At 39.5% G+C, this 19,541-nt stretch overlaps 1 protein-coding gene across 2 annotated transcripts in view; it reads right to left on the reverse strand.

Annotated features, from left to right (window-relative positions):
* IL31RA (interleukin 31 receptor A) overlaps positions 1-18,985 on the reverse strand; it is a 36,853-nt gene extending 17,868 nt beyond the window's left edge. The window contains exons 1-5 of one of the 2 annotated variants that reach the window (XM_014964818.1): positions 18,941-18,985; positions 7,388-7,469; positions 5,086-5,382; positions 3,593-3,713; positions 1,221-1,411 (exon numbers count right to left, since the gene is read on the reverse strand). In XM_014964818.1, the coding sequence (XP_014820304.1) occupies positions 1,221-1,411; positions 3,593-3,713; positions 5,086-5,382; positions 7,388-7,439 (661 nt within the window). In that variant the 5' untranslated portion in view covers positions 7,440-7,469; positions 18,941-18,985. Of the gene's footprint in view, positions 1-1,220; positions 1,412-3,592; positions 3,714-5,085; positions 5,383-7,387; positions 7,470-18,601; positions 18,712-18,940 lie in introns of those variants that run through there. The other variant, XM_014964817.1, reaches the window with a different exon arrangement.
* Between the last annotated feature and the right edge of the window lie 556 nt (positions 18,986-19,541).

Raw genomic sequence — 19,541 nt, forward strand, 5'->3', positions numbered from 1 at the left:
CTTGCTCTCAGGTGTGCAGATTTCTTTCACCTGTATCAACACTGAGGAACACTACTCAGCCACAGCATCAGGGGAAAGAAACAAAGAGAGCTGGGGTGCCAAAGTTAAGTCCAAATGGCAGGTGAGGGAAGAATTCAGTTGAAAAGGATTTGAGGGAGAGAAAAGTGTGAAGGAGACAACAGGAAAAGAAAGGGTTAGCACAGAGAAAAGAGGTGGCTGGTGCAGAGCACGTGGGAAGCAATGAGGAGCCACAGCTGGTATGAGTACAAGGAGCAAAGGAGTGTGCAGCTGGGGAACTAACGGACTGCTGCAGCAAAAATACTCAATTAAAAGGCTTGTTGATTAACTACACCAAAATGAACAGAGGAAAATGCAGCACAGCACAGAGGGAGAAGAGGTAGAGGTAGAAAAATTATTAGTATTGCTCCTGGCAATTCCAAAACAGGTGGTTTTTAACTCTCCTAACCAAAAAACGATAATAGCAGAGTTTACTGCCATCATTTATGATGGGCAGATCTGGAGAAATTATAATACCACTATTCATTTGCAGCCAGATATCGCATTGACATCTAGTACCACTCAAAAATGCAAAAGCACAGTCCAAGTACCACTTAGTTTGACAAAAAAATTTAGTATGTGACATTTACTTGTTAATAATTAAAAAGTTAGCAATTTATAATGGATACATCAGACCATAGCTTAAAAAAATATTATTGTAGTTAGACATTTCATAGTATAAATACAGCACACTATCATTTTTCACCACCTCTCAGTAAGTCCAAGAAATTTCTGAAAATTGCAGCTGTACTACTAACCAGTTCAAAGGATTTTAGATGGAAAGGCCATCAAGTAAAACTTAATAAGAGACTTGCTTCAACTGCATTGGAAGCATCCAAATTTTTAAGGAAAAAAATGGGAAGGATGAAACATTTTATTAGGCCCTAAATGTAATTTCAGAGACTTTGTAATTTTAGCTAGCAATTAAAATTTTATGGCACTTCTTAATTGAAACCAAATGAAACCCAAATAATAGTTTCAGAACTATTATATTGAAAAAAATGTTTTTATTATTTTCTTTTCCATAAACCAACTTTGAAGGTAAAACTTGTTTCAGCGTTCTCTAACCTGCATGCTACAGGGAGGGAAAAAGAATTGAGGAGGGTGCAGTAAGCTCAACATACACTGCTTTATCTTTTTCTAAGTCTTTTTTTTTTAATTACCTATTTTTTCCATAGGTATATGAACACAATCTGATGAGGCTTCACCCAAAACATTTTGAGCTTTCACCTGAAAACAAAAATAACTGCTATATGGAGTATGTGGATAATTAAACGAACATGACTCCGTTTTGCTTTCACAGAAGCCCAGTGCATCTGGAAGAGTCACAGGAGTCATTCCTCCTTCTTTCATCCTAAAAAAAAAAAAAAGAGGAGAAAAATAAAAGGAGTTAGAAATTAGAGGATTTTCTTAGAATAACCCAAACTGATTGTTGGGTTTCTTTTATATAAACACATAGACATATAAATTATTATTGATATGTTTATGAGGTTGCAGGACATTTATACCAGTGATCATCTCCCTAAATGATGTGTTCGTGCAAATGAATACTCTTTCATAATTGTACTGCTCCTGCAAATGCATATAAATAGCCTGCACAGACTCAATTAGTTTGAAATGCAATTAGTAAGACAACTTTCAAGGAGCAGTAATGAAGAGTAAAAACATCTTAATAGAGAATTCGTATTATATTATTATTTTAGGCTAAAATCTCAAAGAGAAGTGAAATCATGTAGCTCCACACAAGACCTTCTTTAAAAACACAGATAGATATAGCTAGTAACATATGCCACATGGAACTTCGTGGTAACAATCTTTTATACATCTTTTCAATATGGGAAAAGAGAAGCCAAATTGTACCACTGCCAAGAAATAATAGAAATTAGACAGATTTTCCTGAATAATACACTGTCTTTACAGCATATGCTTTTATAATAAGTAGTGTGGGATGCAAAGGTAACAAAGTTTGTTTCATTCTAGCGACCCACAGAGAAATTCTTCAACAAATAAAAACTCATACATAGGGCCTGGGTTAAATTTTTCATATCATGCAGTAAGCAAACAGATCATTCACGTAACTCAAAAAACAGTTTGAGGCTGGCGTTCAATGACCATTTTTAAGCTAGTGTAAACCTGCACTGCTGTGAAAAGAAGCAGTCCTACCTTCCCTAACATGCACAGCTGTTTGTTTCCATCCACAGCTCTCTGCCCCCTTGCACCAGTGCTTCTGCAGTCATATGGTAAACTCAATTGGGGAGTTATATGGATTAAAATCAATGGTTAGAGTTTACTGGAAATAGTTCTGCAATCCAATTCACTGTGTGGTTAAAGAATTTGTGCTGGTACAGAAAGGAACAATATTGAAACTTAACTTTCAATAGCTGTTCTAATTTATGGTTTCACAAGCTCGGCTAAGTTATAAAATGCAGAATCACTAGAAGGAGTAAGAAAGTTCCACTTAATGAAGGTGGAAGCCTGAAATGTCAAGCCAAACATGGAGATAAAACTGAAGATATTCTCCTGCCCTACCATTTAAATAAAAAAAAGATACCATACACTAGTATAACTTAAAATAAGAAAATGTCTCCTGTGGAGTCTGAATCCCTTCCAGTTCTCACGAACAATTTCAGACATTTTAGAAAACTCCTCCTGAAATCATATTACCTAGAGTCTTGATTAGGCAGAACAAGAGCACTACAAGCAGCACTATTTTGAAGAATAGATTGACAAGTACATTTGGGACAAAATCTGTGCTATTAGCTGCAAAATTGTACCTCAGATCTGCCTTGGAACAACACTGATTTCACCATTTTCACAGTAACTTATGCAAAAGTAAGCTCCTAAACAATATTTAAAATTTAATTGAAAGAATCAAGTATTTATGCTGCTATGATGGGGTCACAGACACACTAAAAGGCCTGAGACCACGTAATTTGTATTTGTAAATACAAATCGCCAGGCGCGATCAATCCAAAAAGGACAACAAACTCCCCATTTTTTCACTGAAACTTTATGACTCCACAGGTCCCCAGGTTAAACACTACTGGTGTCAATCAGAGTAACAGGGGCTTTAATAGTTTTACCTATTGTAATTGTGGGAATTGTTTAAAGTAGAGGAGGAAGTAATCTTTTTTTGCCCATCCAAAACAAGGCTGGTGAATAACACAGGGAGTTTCTGAGTAACACTCCCACGAAGTGCCGCCATTCTCCGTGGGTACCCTCGCTCACCCAGCTTTTGATCTAATTAGTGAGGTTACTGCAAGGAAGCGAGTATCAATTCTAATGTAAACATTTGTTTACAGAATATTGGGTTGAGAATGCTCATTTCTTTTATGCAGTGTACTAAAAAGGTATCAGATTGTAACTTTTTTCAACTCTCACCAACCACAAATTAATTGAATGCACTGAGGAAATGCCATGACTCTGAACTCCATGATGTTTCCAGGTTCTCTTTAATTAAGAGTCAGGATATAAGTGGAAGGGACCTGGTGGTCTCACCCCAGCAACCCAGTTCCCACTACACCCTTATACTTACATTTTTCGGTAAAGAGTGTAGTTTGTCCTAAGATTTGTTTCTCTGCCTGAAGTCCAGGTGCAGTTAAGTTCAGCATCAAAATGATAAATGCAGGAAATATTTCCTGGTGTGTCTGGTGGAACTACAATGACACAGGTTAAAAAAAATAAAATTAACTAAGTAACTTTAATGTACAACTGACTTTGTTTGTCAAAAAGCAGATTATGGCAAACTTCACTAAGTGTCTTACATAGCACTTCATTTTTATCATTTCTTACTGCCCTCAAAACTCCTCACAAAACCAAAATGAAAACCATTCTTTCTTCCCCTGGGGAAACGGGGACATTTTCTCCGACCACTTATGAGAAGTACTTAACTAAGTGGGCCTGTAGATCTTTTAGCAGTAACTCATTAACTACCTTACATCAAACCACTACATACATTGCCCTGAATCTCTCAGTATATCGCCTGCAACATGCCTGTAGCTCAAGGCCAGCCCAGAAATTTAAGAAGAAAACAAAGAAAAAGCACAAAACTTCAGCAAGAGGCATTCTCTGAGAGATAAAACTCCTCTTGGTTCCTTCCCAGAATGTTTAACCACATACCCTATGAAAACCTCTAATCTAAGGAGAGGTTTTTCTGAGGCTTCTGCACGATCTCAAAGTGCAGAAGACAACTTCCTGGGAAACATATCTATATGGCCTCAAAGACATGACTAATTCTGGACTCTATTTATCTTATGAGCACGATAGCACGAAAGAAACAATCCTCTGCAATCTCTATAGTCCGAAATTACCCATAACCATGTGACACCCTCAAAGACCTCTTTGTTAAAGCCAGTCTTCTTCACTCGATAGAAGAAATTTGAGTTGAAAGGAAGAGAACTGTTCCCAGTGAAATAAACTGGTTGAAAAAGACCTCTATCCAAAATACTACTTTTCTGTCCCACCTAATGATAAGGAACACCTTCTCCTGTTTTTATTCCACAGACGTAACTTTCCTGCATTTATTGCTTCTTTACTAGAATGGCATACATTAGTATAATCTGGATTTAATGTGTTCAATAAATTAGAGAGTTTTTATACGAATTTATCCTGTAACCTTCTCCGTAAGAGACTGTAATTATAACTTCTATGGAACAGAGGATTAGAGAGGGAATTGTCCCTGAAGAAAGCAAAAGTTGGCTAGGCTAGACAAAAGACATAATTGAAGGACAGACCCGCTATCCTCTGAACTCAACAGAAAACCTCCACTCACTGCAGCTGGCCAAATGTCAGAGTCAGAGAAGTTACGGACCAGTGTCAGTAAAGAATGACTGTAATTTCATGCTTTATTTCAGAAAAAAAAAACAAAAACAAAAAAAAAAAAAAACACAAACAACTTGAATAAAGGTGACTTACAATGCCACAAGTTAAAAAAAAAAAAAAGGTATTTGCTCTAAAAGTAAATAGTTTACGGTAAGTTATAAAAAAATGTAAAAATGTAACATTCATTTTTTCTGCATTTCTACTTACATCCAGATTTAACTTCAGTGTGAACCAGAAGTTGTTCCTTCCCCAAGTACTTAGTGAAACATTTCACATGAGCTTTGCTGTAAGTGAAATTATGGATGGCTACACTAGATACAGTCTCGTTCACAATGTTATAATTTTCCTGAGCAATTAATTCATGATTCAATTTCCAGATGATGTGGCTTGCATTTCTGTGGTGTGCGTAGCGTTTTCCAAGGACACAAGACAGTTTTAGGGTGGATCCTCTTTCAATTTCAGGAGATGAAGGAAAAATGTCAGCATCTCTGATAGAGTTTTCATCTAAAAACAAAATCAAAGATATCACATAATCTAATTCCTTTTAAAATACCAGTGGAAAAATGATAACTAGTTTTTGTTATCTACAGATCATTTAATTAGTTCTTCTTTCATATGGAGTTCAAATAAAAAGGTCAGTTAGTCACTTGAATCAGGTATTGCCATTTGGAAGCTTAGTTCACATTAATTACTCTATTAACATAGGTATTACATAAGAGTGACGTTTACATACCTTCCCAGAAATAATGGAAAAATTTAAACTCAATTATTTTTTAATATCTGAAAACAAACAAACAAAAAAAAAAGACACTCTTACCTTTTAAATCTGTTTTTTAAAAAAACTCCTATATGTAAAAGATATGCATATCATTTAGATGTTATAACTACTAATTCCTATATCAGAAAATAAGTCAAACTGGTAAATTGTAAGTATCTCATTAGTACTTTTGCCTCTCATAGAATTTATATTCCCAGACACAGTGCGGGAATTGTATGCAAAACACGTGCAAAAGGAATGAATGAATTCAGAATGAATTCAGAAACAAAGTTATCAAATAGTGCAAAAATCATCCATTAGAGTCCTGCGAGGAGGTAACAGTCTAATTTTTTGTTGTTACTTATTTTTGAAGCCAAATTTCATAAATAAATCTGTTAAATAAAACAAAAAACCCCCAACTTTTACAGATAGAATTTCTTTGCTAGAATGTAGGAATGAAAGAGAATCAAATATTAAACTTTCTTCCTAGTTTTCTGGTAATCCTCTCCTTTTGGGTGTATTAACTCTAAAATTCTTTCGATGTTTCTTTCTGCGTCCTTTTTGTTTTAAAGTAATTTCTTTCTGTTTCACAGTCGTGCTAATGGCTATTTTGCACTCTACTGCATCAAATTTTACTGTATACCAGTTGTAAGCAATTACCTGCACTATTTCATATATTGTTCAAGCTTCTACCCCTCTTTCATCTGATCCCCAATTTAAAGCACAAATACTATTATATAATAAATTACTCTTGTGTGTTAAGTTGTATGTGATAAATGGCACATGAATTTTCAACTATAGTCACAAAGTCATTATTTCAATCCGTCCTTGCGATTTCCTATTCTAACCTATACTATTCAACTTAATCAGTTTAAAGTGGCATTGTTCTCACAAGCAGCATGTTTAACCCTCAACCACTCATTCACTGCTCTCATCCCCTTTGTACCCCAGAAAAAGTGCCTGTGTAGTGAACCAAAAGGAAACTGATACAGATGAAAAATAAAATCTTGGCCAAAAATAACATTTTTCTGCCTCCAGATCAGACTCTTCACCACTTCAGGGGGACTCCAGCGGAAGAAGAGGGAGATGAGAGGCAGAGGGAGTGCAGAACTACCTGCTCTTCCAACTTCAGAAGGTACTTGCACTGGCTCAAACTGACCGTGATGCTACCACATTAAAGAAAAAAATAAATAAAAATCAATAGTCACACATTGTTAGGTGACATTAACAATTCCGAATGAGAACATTAGTAGCATTGCATGAATCTCTGAATAGGTAATAGGTGACTTAAAACAGTCCAAAACCAGCAGACATTAGCTGTATTTTAAGTGTTCATGTGTTACATAAAGATTGATTTGTTCCATCAGCAGATCTCCAAAGTTACCACCAGCTCAACAAGAATTGAACTATGTTACGGCTTCCAGATGCAGATTCTCCTTCTCTATCCTATGCAACCGGGAAACAGTTAACAAAGTTTTTAAATACTTCAAATACAAAAGAGAGCAAACCCAGGCTATCATGAGCACAATTAACATTCCATGAGAGGACATCAAGAGTGCCATAAATTAAGTTTTCTCTCCATACTGTCCACTACTTAGTGAGTCACCTACTCATTTCTCTGTTTAAAATACATTTTTTTCATTTCATAACTCTTTGAAATTTCGTAACTCTTTGAAATTTCATTTGGCGAAGGTCACCTTTTGGAAAAGGTTTTTATGGTAAGAGAGAGGTGCTAATAATCAAGAAACATACCTGCTACCGAGCTGCAGAGCAGGACAAACATCCAAATCAAACAGCTGAACATTTCCTTTTGAGGAGCGATGGGCAGGAAGTGCTGTGATAAAATAAGAGCAAAAAGAATACACTTCAAGTAAAGATGCCCCTGTAACACTTTGTCAGCTTTTGTGTAAGAGTTAATAATGCTATTCAGCATTTCTCACTTGTGTTTGAGTATTGCTTTGTCTAAGCGTTTCTTTCCTGCATGACAGTAGAAATTTGATGCCATTTTCCTAAGAAACATGTATATGTATCCTATAAAGAAGAAAGGGCTAAGTGCAACTGAAATCCTTCTGAGGACAATCCAATCCACCTAACTAATTTACCTTCCAAGGACTGTGTAAAGAATTGGTAAGAAATATATCTATATCCACTTGAAATCTCAGCAGAGGGAATTCTTTTGAAGGTTGTTGCAGGAGAAGGAATGATCCACATCTCTTGTTCATCATCATCTAATAAAACAATTTTTCAGGAGGTAGGCAACACTTCCAGGTCATCATCCACCCAAGAGAGGATGAATTCACATTGGTTTTCTCCCAGGTAAATGTGGCAGCCATCAGACTTGAGAACACTGCAAAGGCAAGGGAAGGCACCTTTCTTTGGCTTGATTTTTGAAGGTAAACTGCTGTGCAGCCAAAACCCCTACAACTCTGGGGTAAGAAGGAAGAAAGCAAAGAAGCAGAATGATTTCTTCTAAAGCTGCAGCTGAATCTAGGGTTCCAGGAGAAAGATGACAGAAAACAAAACTCCTCTTGCCTCAAGCACTGCTGCCATCATTCAGGGAATCACAGAATGGGAGGGACCTCTGGAGGTCATCTGGTCCAACCACTCTACCCAAGCACAGCCACCCAGAGCCAGTTGCCCAGGAGCATGCCCAGATGGCTTTTGAAAATCTCCAAGGATGGAAAGTCCACAACCTCTCTGGTCAACCTGCTGAAGTGCTCAGACACCCTCACAGTGAAAAAATGTTAAGAGGGAACCTCCTGCATTTCAGTTTGTGCCCACTGCCTCTTATCCTATCACTGGGCACCACTGGAAAGAGCCTGATTCTGTCCTCTTTGCACCCTCACTTCAGGCATTGATAAGCTCCCCCCTGACCCTTCTCTCCTTCAGGCTGAATGGTCCCAGCTCTCTCAGCTTTCTCCTATATGCTCCCTTAATCATTGTTGTGGCTGTTCATTGCACTCTCTCCAGTGCATCCATGTCTCTTTTGTACTGGGGAGACCAGAACTCGACATAGTACTCACACCAGTGCTGAGCAGAAGGGAAGGATCACCTACCTTGACCTGCTGGTTACACTCCTCCTGACACAGCCCAGGATACCACTAGCTTTCTTTGTCGCAAGGGCACATTGCTAGCTCATGTTCTACCTGGCATCCACCAGGACACCCAGGGCCTTTTCTGCACAGCTGCCCTCCAGCTGGTCAGCCCCCTGCCTGTACTGGTGTCTGAGGCTTGTTCCTCCCCAGCTGCAGGATTTGGCACTTCTCCTTGCTGAGCTTCGTGAGGTTCCAGGCAGCCCATTTCTTCAGCCAGATTTCAGACACAGAATCATGGAATTGTTTAGGTTAGGAAAGGCCTTTAAAATCATCACGTCTAACCATTAACCTAGTACTGCCAAGCCCTCCACTAAACCCCGTCCGTAAGCACCACATCTACACATCTGATTAATACCTCCAGGGACAGTGACTCAACCACCTCCCTGGGCCACCTCACTGTCTGCTCATCCAGCCCATACTTCATCCGCTTGTCTGTAGCAACCCCTGACCATAAAGCAGAACAACTCCAACATGAAGGGCAGAACATGTTGCAACCCAGACTACTCCTTTGCAAGCAGGAAGTCTGCTTGTAGAAAATAGAGATTTCATATCCCCTTCAGCAGGCGAGAGCCTAGGCCCAATATTCCTACTTACTGGAAAAGTAGCTCTAGCTACAACCTTCATAAGCAAAAAGGGGGCGTTACTACTGCTGCAGTGAGTTAGGGTGCCTGGTTCACATAAAGTTTTCAGATGTATCTGAGGAGCTGCTAGAATTTCAGGTGTCCATGCAAACCTCTATCTCAGGTGGGAGACAAGTGCTATCTCCCTAGATAGAAGAGGTACACCAGGAGCTTTCAGACCAAATCAGGCATCTCCTTCTCCCATGGGTTCAGACAATGCTAGGAAGCAGGGTGTGCACCAGGTCACTGTTTGGGATGGAGACCTATAGGTGGGACATAGGCAGAAGGCTTTGCTACAAAATAAAGTTTTACAGTAATCTAAAACAAAAAAGCATCAGAAAAAATAACTTTGTGCTCAGTTTCTGTCAGAATGCATCTTAAACATTACTTTCAGTCTGTCTCAGGAAGCATTTATAAACTCTGAGGCTATGACAGTGCAAAACAGGAGAAAAAAATTGAAAAGGACACATGGGATACAAAGAGAAATGAGGGAGTTTACCCAGTGGCACACAGCAAGATGTGTACCAACAAGGAACTAAGCAATTACAAAAAGATAATCCATTACTGCTTTAATTACTTAGGGTGTTAAGTTCTCAAAGCAGTAAACACAAATTACACTATTGATGGCAATAAAAACAAAGAACCTTAAGCAACTGTTCCAAACATTATGCACCAGTAGGTGCAGAATTAAAAATAGATGCAGATTTGGAAATATTTAGATAGTTATATTTAAATTTTAGAATTAATATAATCCATAGAAATGTTGATGAGATACCAGAAGTTGCACTCTGTTAAAGCAAAGAACATATTTCATAAGCACTAAAGTGTGTGTTTATTCTTATTATATTTTTTAAGTTTAAGAAATATACCAAAGTAAAAAACTCAGTACCAAATTCATGGCTACAAGAAAACTACATTCCATTCAAAAATATGGAGAAATCACAATGATAATTCAAAAAAGGGCTTTGACAACTTCATAAGAACACACACCAATGACTGCTATACAGCTGTGGTAAACACTGATATTAGTTAGGAGACTAGTAGTTGCAGAAAACCAACGCACTTCAGAGATGATTACCAACATCAACAAAACCGCAAAATAACCAAGAGCACTACAAGATGATGTGCCTAATCAAAACTAGGAAGAATGGTAAGCCAAAGCAAGTCAATAATGAGCTACAGATGCTACACAGGCACAGGCATTTTTTTTTAATTTAAAAAAATATATAATTTTATTGGCAAAATAAAATGTTTTTGCAACAGCTCTATAAGTAGAGCTTTAATCTTGGAGGATATACTCATTCATGAGAATACCAAGTCCTCGTGTGCGGCATCTGAAGATAAGCATACTTATATTTGTTTACAAGAAAGAGCTTAAGGCACTTAACACAAATAATAAAGCTCTATTCTTTCTTCACTCTAAACTTAACTGCTAAAAATATGTAATAAATGCTCACTGTGTTGTAAAAACTTTGTTAAATAAAACCAATAGTTTAAAATACAGGCTTTCCACTTGTCTGCATCAACCATAGAATACAACATTTACATATTATGGTAGTCACTAATTAAAGAATTTCCTCTAGTGATTCACATCTTCCTTAGATTCACCAAATGTAACTACACCATAACAAAAACTAGCAAAAGTTGCCATAAGGTTAGATAACAATATGCCAAGAAACAACTGCTTCCAGACCAAGTCCTATGAGGAGAGGCTGAGGGAACTAGGCATGTTTAGTTTGGAGAAGAGGAGGCTGAGGGGCGACCTCATTGCCCTCTACAACTACCTGAAAGGAGGTTGTAGAGAGGCAGATGTTGGCCTCTTCTCCCAAAGGACGAACGACAAGACCAGAGGAAATGGTCTGAAGTTGCGGCAAGGGAGGTTTAGATTAGATATTAGAAAGAATTACTTTACTGAGAGAGTGGTCAGACACTGGAACAGCCTGCCCAGGGAGGTGGTGGAGTCACCATCCCTGGAGGTATTTAAGAAACGTATAGACATGGCTCTTCAGGGCATGCTCTAGTGCCCAAGGTTGTTGGTTTATGCTGAGGTGTTGAGTGCGGGGTTTAGTTGGTGGGTGCGGTGTTTTTGGTGGACGTTTGGTGTGGTGTGGTGTGTTTTGTTTTGGTTGGTGTTTGTTTTGTTTTGTGGTTGGACTCGATGATCTCAGAGGTCCCTTCCAACCACTAAGATTCTGTGATTCTGTGATTCTGTGTGAAAGAATCGAGCAAAAAGAGAGAAAAGTACTGTCACCACAGAGCAGCTGTCAATACTGAACCCGATTACACTGCTCTAGGTAAAAAGTGCTAATAAGTTTTTCTAGTTAAAAAAGAAAAAAAATCAGGTAAGACCAAGAATAAAACAAAGATCATGGTTCTCCCCAGGTAGAATATCTCCTTCCAGTCTAGGAAAGAATTGATTTTCGAAAAGTTTTAATAAAATTAACAGCCTATTTCAACAGAAGATACGGTGCAAAAAAAACCAACTGTGAGTTGACATGGACAGTGACTTTACCTGGGAGCTGCTACCCTTCTTCTCGAAATGAAATTATTTTATAGATCTTTGCTGCAGGTTTGTGAGAAAAATGAAAGGACAGCATGAGTGGAACCATGGCCTTGGTTAAAGCATAGAACACTTCAAAGGGTGCAAAAACTCTAGCAGGGAGTTGAAGAACAATCTGTGATACAGAAAAGAAAAAAAAAAAAAAAAGGAAAACAAGGAAAAAGCCTATCAAGTTTATCAGACATTTCCCATTGTCTTTCCTTGCTTACGACTTGGCAAAGCACTAACAGTTTCTGCTGATATTCTACATGTGCTGGTTCACTATTTTTGAGGGGACATGAGACAGAAGAGGTTGCATTTCAGCCAAATGCAACAGTTCAGCTGTTTTCACAAGTAAGTAAAACATTTTCTTTTAATCATATTCCTTTGATTAGGTCCAGCAATCCCACACTTTTTTTTTAGCAAGGAATTTGAACTCAAAAGCATTGGGAAATCATAAAAGCATTTTTGAATTATGCTTGTGCCAAGAAGTACTACACTGCACCCCATATTCCACCACAGTGGAGTGCAGCGCTGAAAGATCAGGCTCGGCAAATCTAGCTGTGATGCCAAGTTACAAGCCTTGGAAAAGTTTTAGTTCCACACGCTCACCAGAAAGCTTAAACAGTCAAAGATCCCGTCCTCAGTGACAGCCCCTCATCCTGTGTCCACACCTACCTTTTCCCACTCGTCTAGTGCTCCTCTCGTGCCCATCACACAGTGAGTCACTTCCATTTGATAAAACAGCAGAAAACTAAGCAAAAAGAAGGTATTTGTGCTACCTTAGCAAACGTAAGCACCTTGTTGTATGATTTGACAGGTATTCGAATTGGTGAAATAGAGGAGAGGACTGGGGAGAGTCATGGAGATTCCCTGACACTTCTTCCCAGCCGTGAGCCGTTCATTGGGTTCAGCCCTGCTGCCCTGTTGCACCTCCTTCCACTTTCTCCAATGCCAATTAGCAGCTGGTAATTTGACAGGCCAGCTGCTAGTTATTAGATGTCAGAGACCAGGTGGTGACTCAGCAGGTTACAACCCTGCTCACATCTTACATGGTTGTCACTATACCGATGCATGACTCAACAGCTCTTAGGCCATTTACTTAAGAGATCACACCCATAAAAGTGTTGAAAGAACATTTCCGAGTGAAACTCATATCATAAATTCAGAACTGCTTCACTTCAAGGTACCTATAAAAGCTAAATTCTGACAACTAAACAAACAGCATGAACAGAACTGTCTTCTTCAACTACTTGAAAAAGTGATTCACCAAAGCCACATCTCTTGCAGGAAGTGGCAATCTCACCAAAGGTCTCATTAAATAAATTTTAAAAATTGTGTAACACAGTTGATGAAACAAGGCTTTCTCAACATCAAAACCTCTAGTTTTTCATTTCCATTTTTGAATTTAAGTTGTTTGGAAGAGCTGTGTTTTAAAAACTTAAGGAAGTCAGAGGAAAAAACCACCCAAAGTAACTTTTCCCCCTACTCTATTTAGAGCTATTTCTGAATCACCTTTCTCCCCCATTTCAGGACAGGAAATCTTTCTCCGCTCAGATCCAATTCTAAGATTGTTTTTTAACTACACCAAGACATATTCCTGCATGCAGCGTAGCTGTTACACCAAGAACATGGTACGTCTATAAATGGAAAGGCAGTGTCCCTTTAGACTATATAAAACATACGGCCAGTCATCTTCAAGAATTTCTAACATAGCATCACAGAATTATCCTGGTTGGAAGGGACCTTTGAGATCATTGAGTCCAACTGTTAACCTAACACTGCCAAGTCCACCACGAAACCATGTCCCTCAGCACCACATCTACCCATCTTTTAAATACCTCCAGGGGTGGTTTCTCCACCACCTCCCTGGACAGCCTGTTCCAATGCTTGACAACCCTTTCAGTGAAAAAATTTTTCCTAATATCTACCCTAAACCTCCCCTGGCACAACTTGAGGCCATTTCCTCTTGTCCTATCCCTTGCCACTTGGGAGAAGAGACTGACCCCAACCTCAACATCTGTGCTAGAGCCTGACAGGGCATCCTTTCCTACTAAGCCTGACACCCTTCTAACAACTGTGAAAGAGGAAAGAAGATGAATAGCTATTGCTGTATTTTAGTGTTTAGTAGCAATCACTACAGCTCTGCCATGCCAGCTACCATATGGAGAGAAAGACCTTGTCCTACACAAGATCAGTCAATACTGAATGCCAGGAGCCCAAGTCCACGGTTGGCCACCCGCCTGTGATGTTATGATGCAATTGGAAAAGCCACAACCCTCAGTTTTCAGAGCTCGAAGATTCAAGCCCATGTGTGTTTACACAAACCCTGGAGGGAAAGAGGGCATTTCAGCCAAATAATCCAAATATGAACTTCAGTCTCCTTCCCAGACAACAGGGTGTAGAAGCATCAGCTTCCAGGATTGGTCAGGATTCCATTGAGGGTAAGTACCAGTGAGCGTCAGAAGAGGAAAATGTAGGTTTCTCTACATAGATCAGAGAAGAGAATGACATGTAAAAATATTGGAGGAAGCAGTAAATGTGAGGGACAGCTAATGGATTTTCCCAACACTCTAATCCCTACAAATCATGCACTGACAAGCTCATCCATGAGAAAAATGACAGACACTGGAATGAAGGATACGGAGGACACTGGTTTCATAACCCACAGTCCTTAACTGAGCTAAAAATAGTCAGCTGAACATCAGACCATGATGAATAAAATTTAAAATTCTATCATTTCAATAGAACTTGATTTAAACAGGACTTAGGCACATTTTCTTTTGAAAAATAGATCTATTATATTTGTAATTATGACACCATAAAATATAATGGTATCATAATTTACTAAAAACACTTAAATAAGTGTAAATACATGTTTACTGACAGAAGGGAAAGCACTAAGCTTTTGGGCACACCTGAAAGCGCAGTGTGGAGCAGAGCCCCTTGAAATGCCGCGCCAACTTCAGACTGCAGAAACTTGTTCTAAAAATGCCATAGTGTGAAAAAAGGAAACAAAAACAAAACCAAAGAAACAAAGGCTGTATTCATCAAGTTCAATGACTTGTTAATTTAAAAGCTGCAAATCAACCGGTAATCTAAAAAGCAAGAAAGCCATTTTCCTCTTTCAGTTTCTAAATAATAAAAAAATGGGCACAAGAGGACAAGATACTTTTGTTCTAAAATCCTGAAGAACATAGTGACCAGGAAAGGTCAGCTCAGTTAACAGCTGCTGATAACAGTTATTTTGTTTAGTATACCCTAGAGTTACACATGCAAAACATGTTTTGATGGACCCTTTCTTTTGTTATAGAACAATAACAGCATATTGAATAGTAGTACTGTACATTGTGTACAAAATGCTGTACATTGTATTTAAATTCCAATTTTTACCTAAATGCAGCTTGATACTAATACAGAAAAATAATTTATCCATATCTAGTAAATAGAATATAATTTATTATTCTCTGAACAAGCATAGCAAATAAGCCTCTAAATGTATCTCAAGGTATAAAATGCTCAGCTAGATAAAAAAGCTGCAAAACAAATAGCTGTTTGCTAATTAATACATTATACCTCATAATAAAAACTTAAGTTTTAGGGGAAAAGCTTAAAACTACAAACACAAAAAAAAGACTTAATTTCTTTACTTTTACATATTGGACCCTTTTTCCATTTTAACTACATGATTACTACATGATTTAGTGGCGTGGTTTAGTGACATGTTTTTCTGGTTTTGTCAGAGTTAGGCTTATGGTTGGACCAGATGATCTTAAAGGTCCCTTCCAACCTAGACAATTCTATGATTCTATTACATCTGATTTGATAATGCTTACTAAAAGAAAGGCCAGGCCATCAGTAACACTCCAACTGAATGTTGGCGATAACTACCAGAGAGAACTGCGGCTCTCATGGCAGTACTGTCATTCCTTGTTCTTTTTTCAATAAGAAATTAAAAACAGTCAGGCTAGGGCTTAAACAAGCTTCATGTACAGGTCTGGTCTTGGAGCCTTCTTCTTAGGCTCAGTGGTTGAGGCCTATTTTGGCTACAAGAGCCAACTTTGAGAGATAATTTTGTGTCAGACGTTCTCAGTAAGAAATCATTAGATAAGATGGTTGCCTTTGTGCCCCTTCCTTGAGCACAGTCACCCAAACAAAGGTGAAGAACAAGATGCCTCAGACAGAGAAAGCAACTAGGTGAGAAAAATCGGTGGTCAGAGCAGGAGGATCCAGGTGTTGAGCTTTAAAGAAATGCAGAACTCTTACTGGGAGAAGGCGGCCAGACCCAAATCTCTCACGATTGCCAGATTTGGGTGGTTTTAACCTGAAGTTTGTACAGAATACACACCCGTCAGAAAATCAGAAAGATTTTCTGTATTACTTCAGAGCTCGTCCAGCGATGCCTCTTAAACTGAGACCAGTTCCAGCTGTTCCAGAGTAAAACACATGTCCACTTAATGTTAGCAAACTGTGTTTTACAAGAAAGCAAATAAAGTCTTTCCTGCACTGTTCAGGGAATCAGCTGCAGCCCCCAAATGTAGGATATAATTATATTCCCTGTCCTATTGCAGTGCTGCAGTTGCTGGAAGAACGCAGAGAACAATGTGGGCAATCCTGTGCTCCCACAGTCACAACAAGGAAAGAGAACAAAATGAGCACAAATCCTCACTTCCACATTTTCTTATCACCCAGAAAAGATGACCATGACCCTGCAGCTTACCTGTAAACATAATATACTAGTCTGAAAACGGTATTTAATCATATATTCTAGAAGACATTACAAACTCAGAGTGATTACAGACTGAGCTAATAGTGAGTTTTGTGCTTATACCACTATTGCATCACTTATTCCTGTCTCCAGGAGTCAATTTGGAATATAGACAATACCTACACATCATTTCATCTCATATCTTTTTCACAGTGATTAAGAAGCTTGCTTACACTTCCATTATCAAATATCCTTCCACATATTCACCTCAACCTTAAATAAAGGTAAAGAGTATGCCTTAAGTCCTCTTTAAAAGGTTTGTTTTCCATTTCCTTTTTCATATTATTTTCCTTTGGTTTTTTTCCTTTTTCATATTCTAATATATTCTATTTACATTTTTATATTCTCTTCCGAAAGTTCTCCAGTATTTCACACCCTTCCTGAAGTGCACGCAGAAGTTCTGAATAGTCAGAGCTAGATTTACAGGAGTGAGCTACAGGAATCTCCAGTGCACTAATGCAGTGAATGTATAGGGAACCTTCACCTGTTCCTTACCACCTTTCACTGCTGGATGCTAAACACCTCACGTGCCTTCTTAGAGGAAGGAAAGGTCACTACCAGACACTTACGTGCTATTCGTGTTACTGTACATCTAAGGAAAACATTAGCCCTTTCTTTTTTTCCCCAACAGAGGACACAGTCGTCTGAAATGTTCTTTACATTACTACTTTCCAAGACTTTTTCGTCCTGTTGAGCATCCCCTGCATTCTTTGATGCTGAAATATTTATCATGGTGTTGACCTGCATAAGACAATTGCCACATCACCCTGCTGATTCAGATTTTCTTGTAAAGGTTATATATCCTGTTTTTCTCTTGCTTACTACCCATACTGTGAACTTTACCAAAAAATATTTTTGTATCTCATTCAAACCTGCTAGCTGAAACACGGCATGGTAATAGTGTCAAATCACACTCCATGGAACCTACTAAAATCAACTACATTTTGAGATCTCCCAGTATAGCATTTTTTAATTAAAAATGTTCCTACAAGCACCAAATAATACAAAAAATTACCAGACCGACGTGATTGCCATAGAAAAATCAAGATATTTAAGTTCAATACTGCAACCTCTATGATATAAAGCCAAAGCTTTCCCCCACCCCTGTTTTTATGTCTTTTTAGACCTGTTGTTACTGATAAGCCTCTATCTGACAGAAAAATCTGAACTGACCGTTCTGTTCTTTCACCCAATACATGAGGCTTTCTTCAAGCATGAAAGCATTCTCTTGCTCAGTGCCTTAATTCACAGAAGGAGGCTAACAGTTGCATTTCAACTATTTTAGACAACCATCATCAAAAGAGAACAGTCACATAGTCCGTTACAATTGGGAAGTTCAGCGTGGCTTCCCCAATTTAAGCGTGAGTGAGACACATGACGGATGTGTACACAAACACCATACAGAATCATTTTTTCCCAGGAACTGTGCAAGCACAGAAGCAGCATGGGGCCAATGTATTTAAATCTGATAGGCCACTTCGAGAAAATTCGAGTGAATCCAAACAATTCAAGCAGTCAGCAGCAAGGAAAGAGCTTTTACTGCCTCCATTGACTGCTTATCACAGAATCATGGAATTGTCAGAGTTGGAAGGTCTAGAAATCATCTAGTCCAACTCCCCTGCTAAAGCAGGGCTGCCTAGAGCACATCACTCAGGCTGCATCCAGGCAGGTCTTGAAGATCTCCAGAGAAGGGGACTCCACGACCTCCCTGGGCAGCCTGTTCCAGTGCTCCGTCACCCTCGCTGTAAAGAAGTTCTTCCCCATATTTGAATGGAACTTTCTCTGTTCCAGCTTGTGCCCATTGCCCCTTGTCCCGTCACTGGAAACCACTGAAAAGAGTCTGGCTCCATCATCCTTCAACCCACCCTTTAGGAACTTGTAAACAAAAAACATAAAACAAAACCCAAAAAATATATTGCAAACATTTTGAGAGCTAACTCTTACCATTGCATATACAAAGAAAAGACACTGCCAAGCATCTGTATCATATTCTTCCCGAAAAGAGACAAATGCAATTGGCTAAATAGGCAGCTCCAATTCTTATGGTCTCATAGACTTGGAAGAAAGAAACTGAAAGGAGTTGCTTGGCCCGAAGAGACACAGAAGTATGTGCTGCCTCAAGTCCAGGATGAACGTCTGGAGAGACGTGAAGGCAAGCACACATCACTGCTGGTGAAGATCCACTCAAGTAACACTCCAGGGAAGAACTTCACACTCTCCCACGCTCCATATTAACAAAAAACGAGCTGAGGGACCTCTGCTAAAACAGAGCTTTTCACTTACCGAAGCTCCGGGACGGGAGTCTGTCTTACCAGGGACCTCCGCCTCCCCGCCACTGCCCCGGGATGTAACAAAATAGGAAGTTACCAGCCTCCGCACGAGTAACGCTTTTTCCCGTAACTCTGAAGGCCAGAAACCCCCGCCCCCGGCGCCAGGACTCGGGGGGAGCGGTGTCGGACTCCGTCTGTCCGTCCCCCCAGCCTCTCGCTGCCTCCGCACCGGCGCCGAGCCCCGGGAAAGGATGCTGCCCGGGGGAGGGAGCATCCCCGAAAGGGGCGGGGGGAGCCGGTTCCCAGCCGCCCCCGCCGGGCCATCCCCGGGGGGGACGGGGACGGGGACGAGGGAAGTCGGGGATGCCCAGTTGCAGGAGGCACCGGCACAAGGCTCACGGTGCCTGCACAGAGCCGGTAAGCATCCGGCTGAATGGTGATGTCCGTGGCGGGGTTGGGATGCAAATGACTCCATTTGACAAAGTCTCTAAATTGCATAAACGCGCACAGCGGAAGGAGCGCATTAGGCAACGGCCCCTATGTGCCCCGTGCATTATTTAGGGCACCGGCGCTGCGAGAGGAACAGCTGAAGCCATGACCCCTTCCTTTCAATG

Source organism: Calidris pugnax, unplaced genomic scaffold (assembly GCF_001431845.1).
Source record: "Calidris pugnax isolate Ruff unplaced genomic scaffold, ASM143184v1 scaffold273, whole genome shotgun sequence".
NCBI classification, from domain to species: Eukaryota; Metazoa; Chordata; class Aves; order Charadriiformes; family Scolopacidae; genus Calidris; species Calidris pugnax.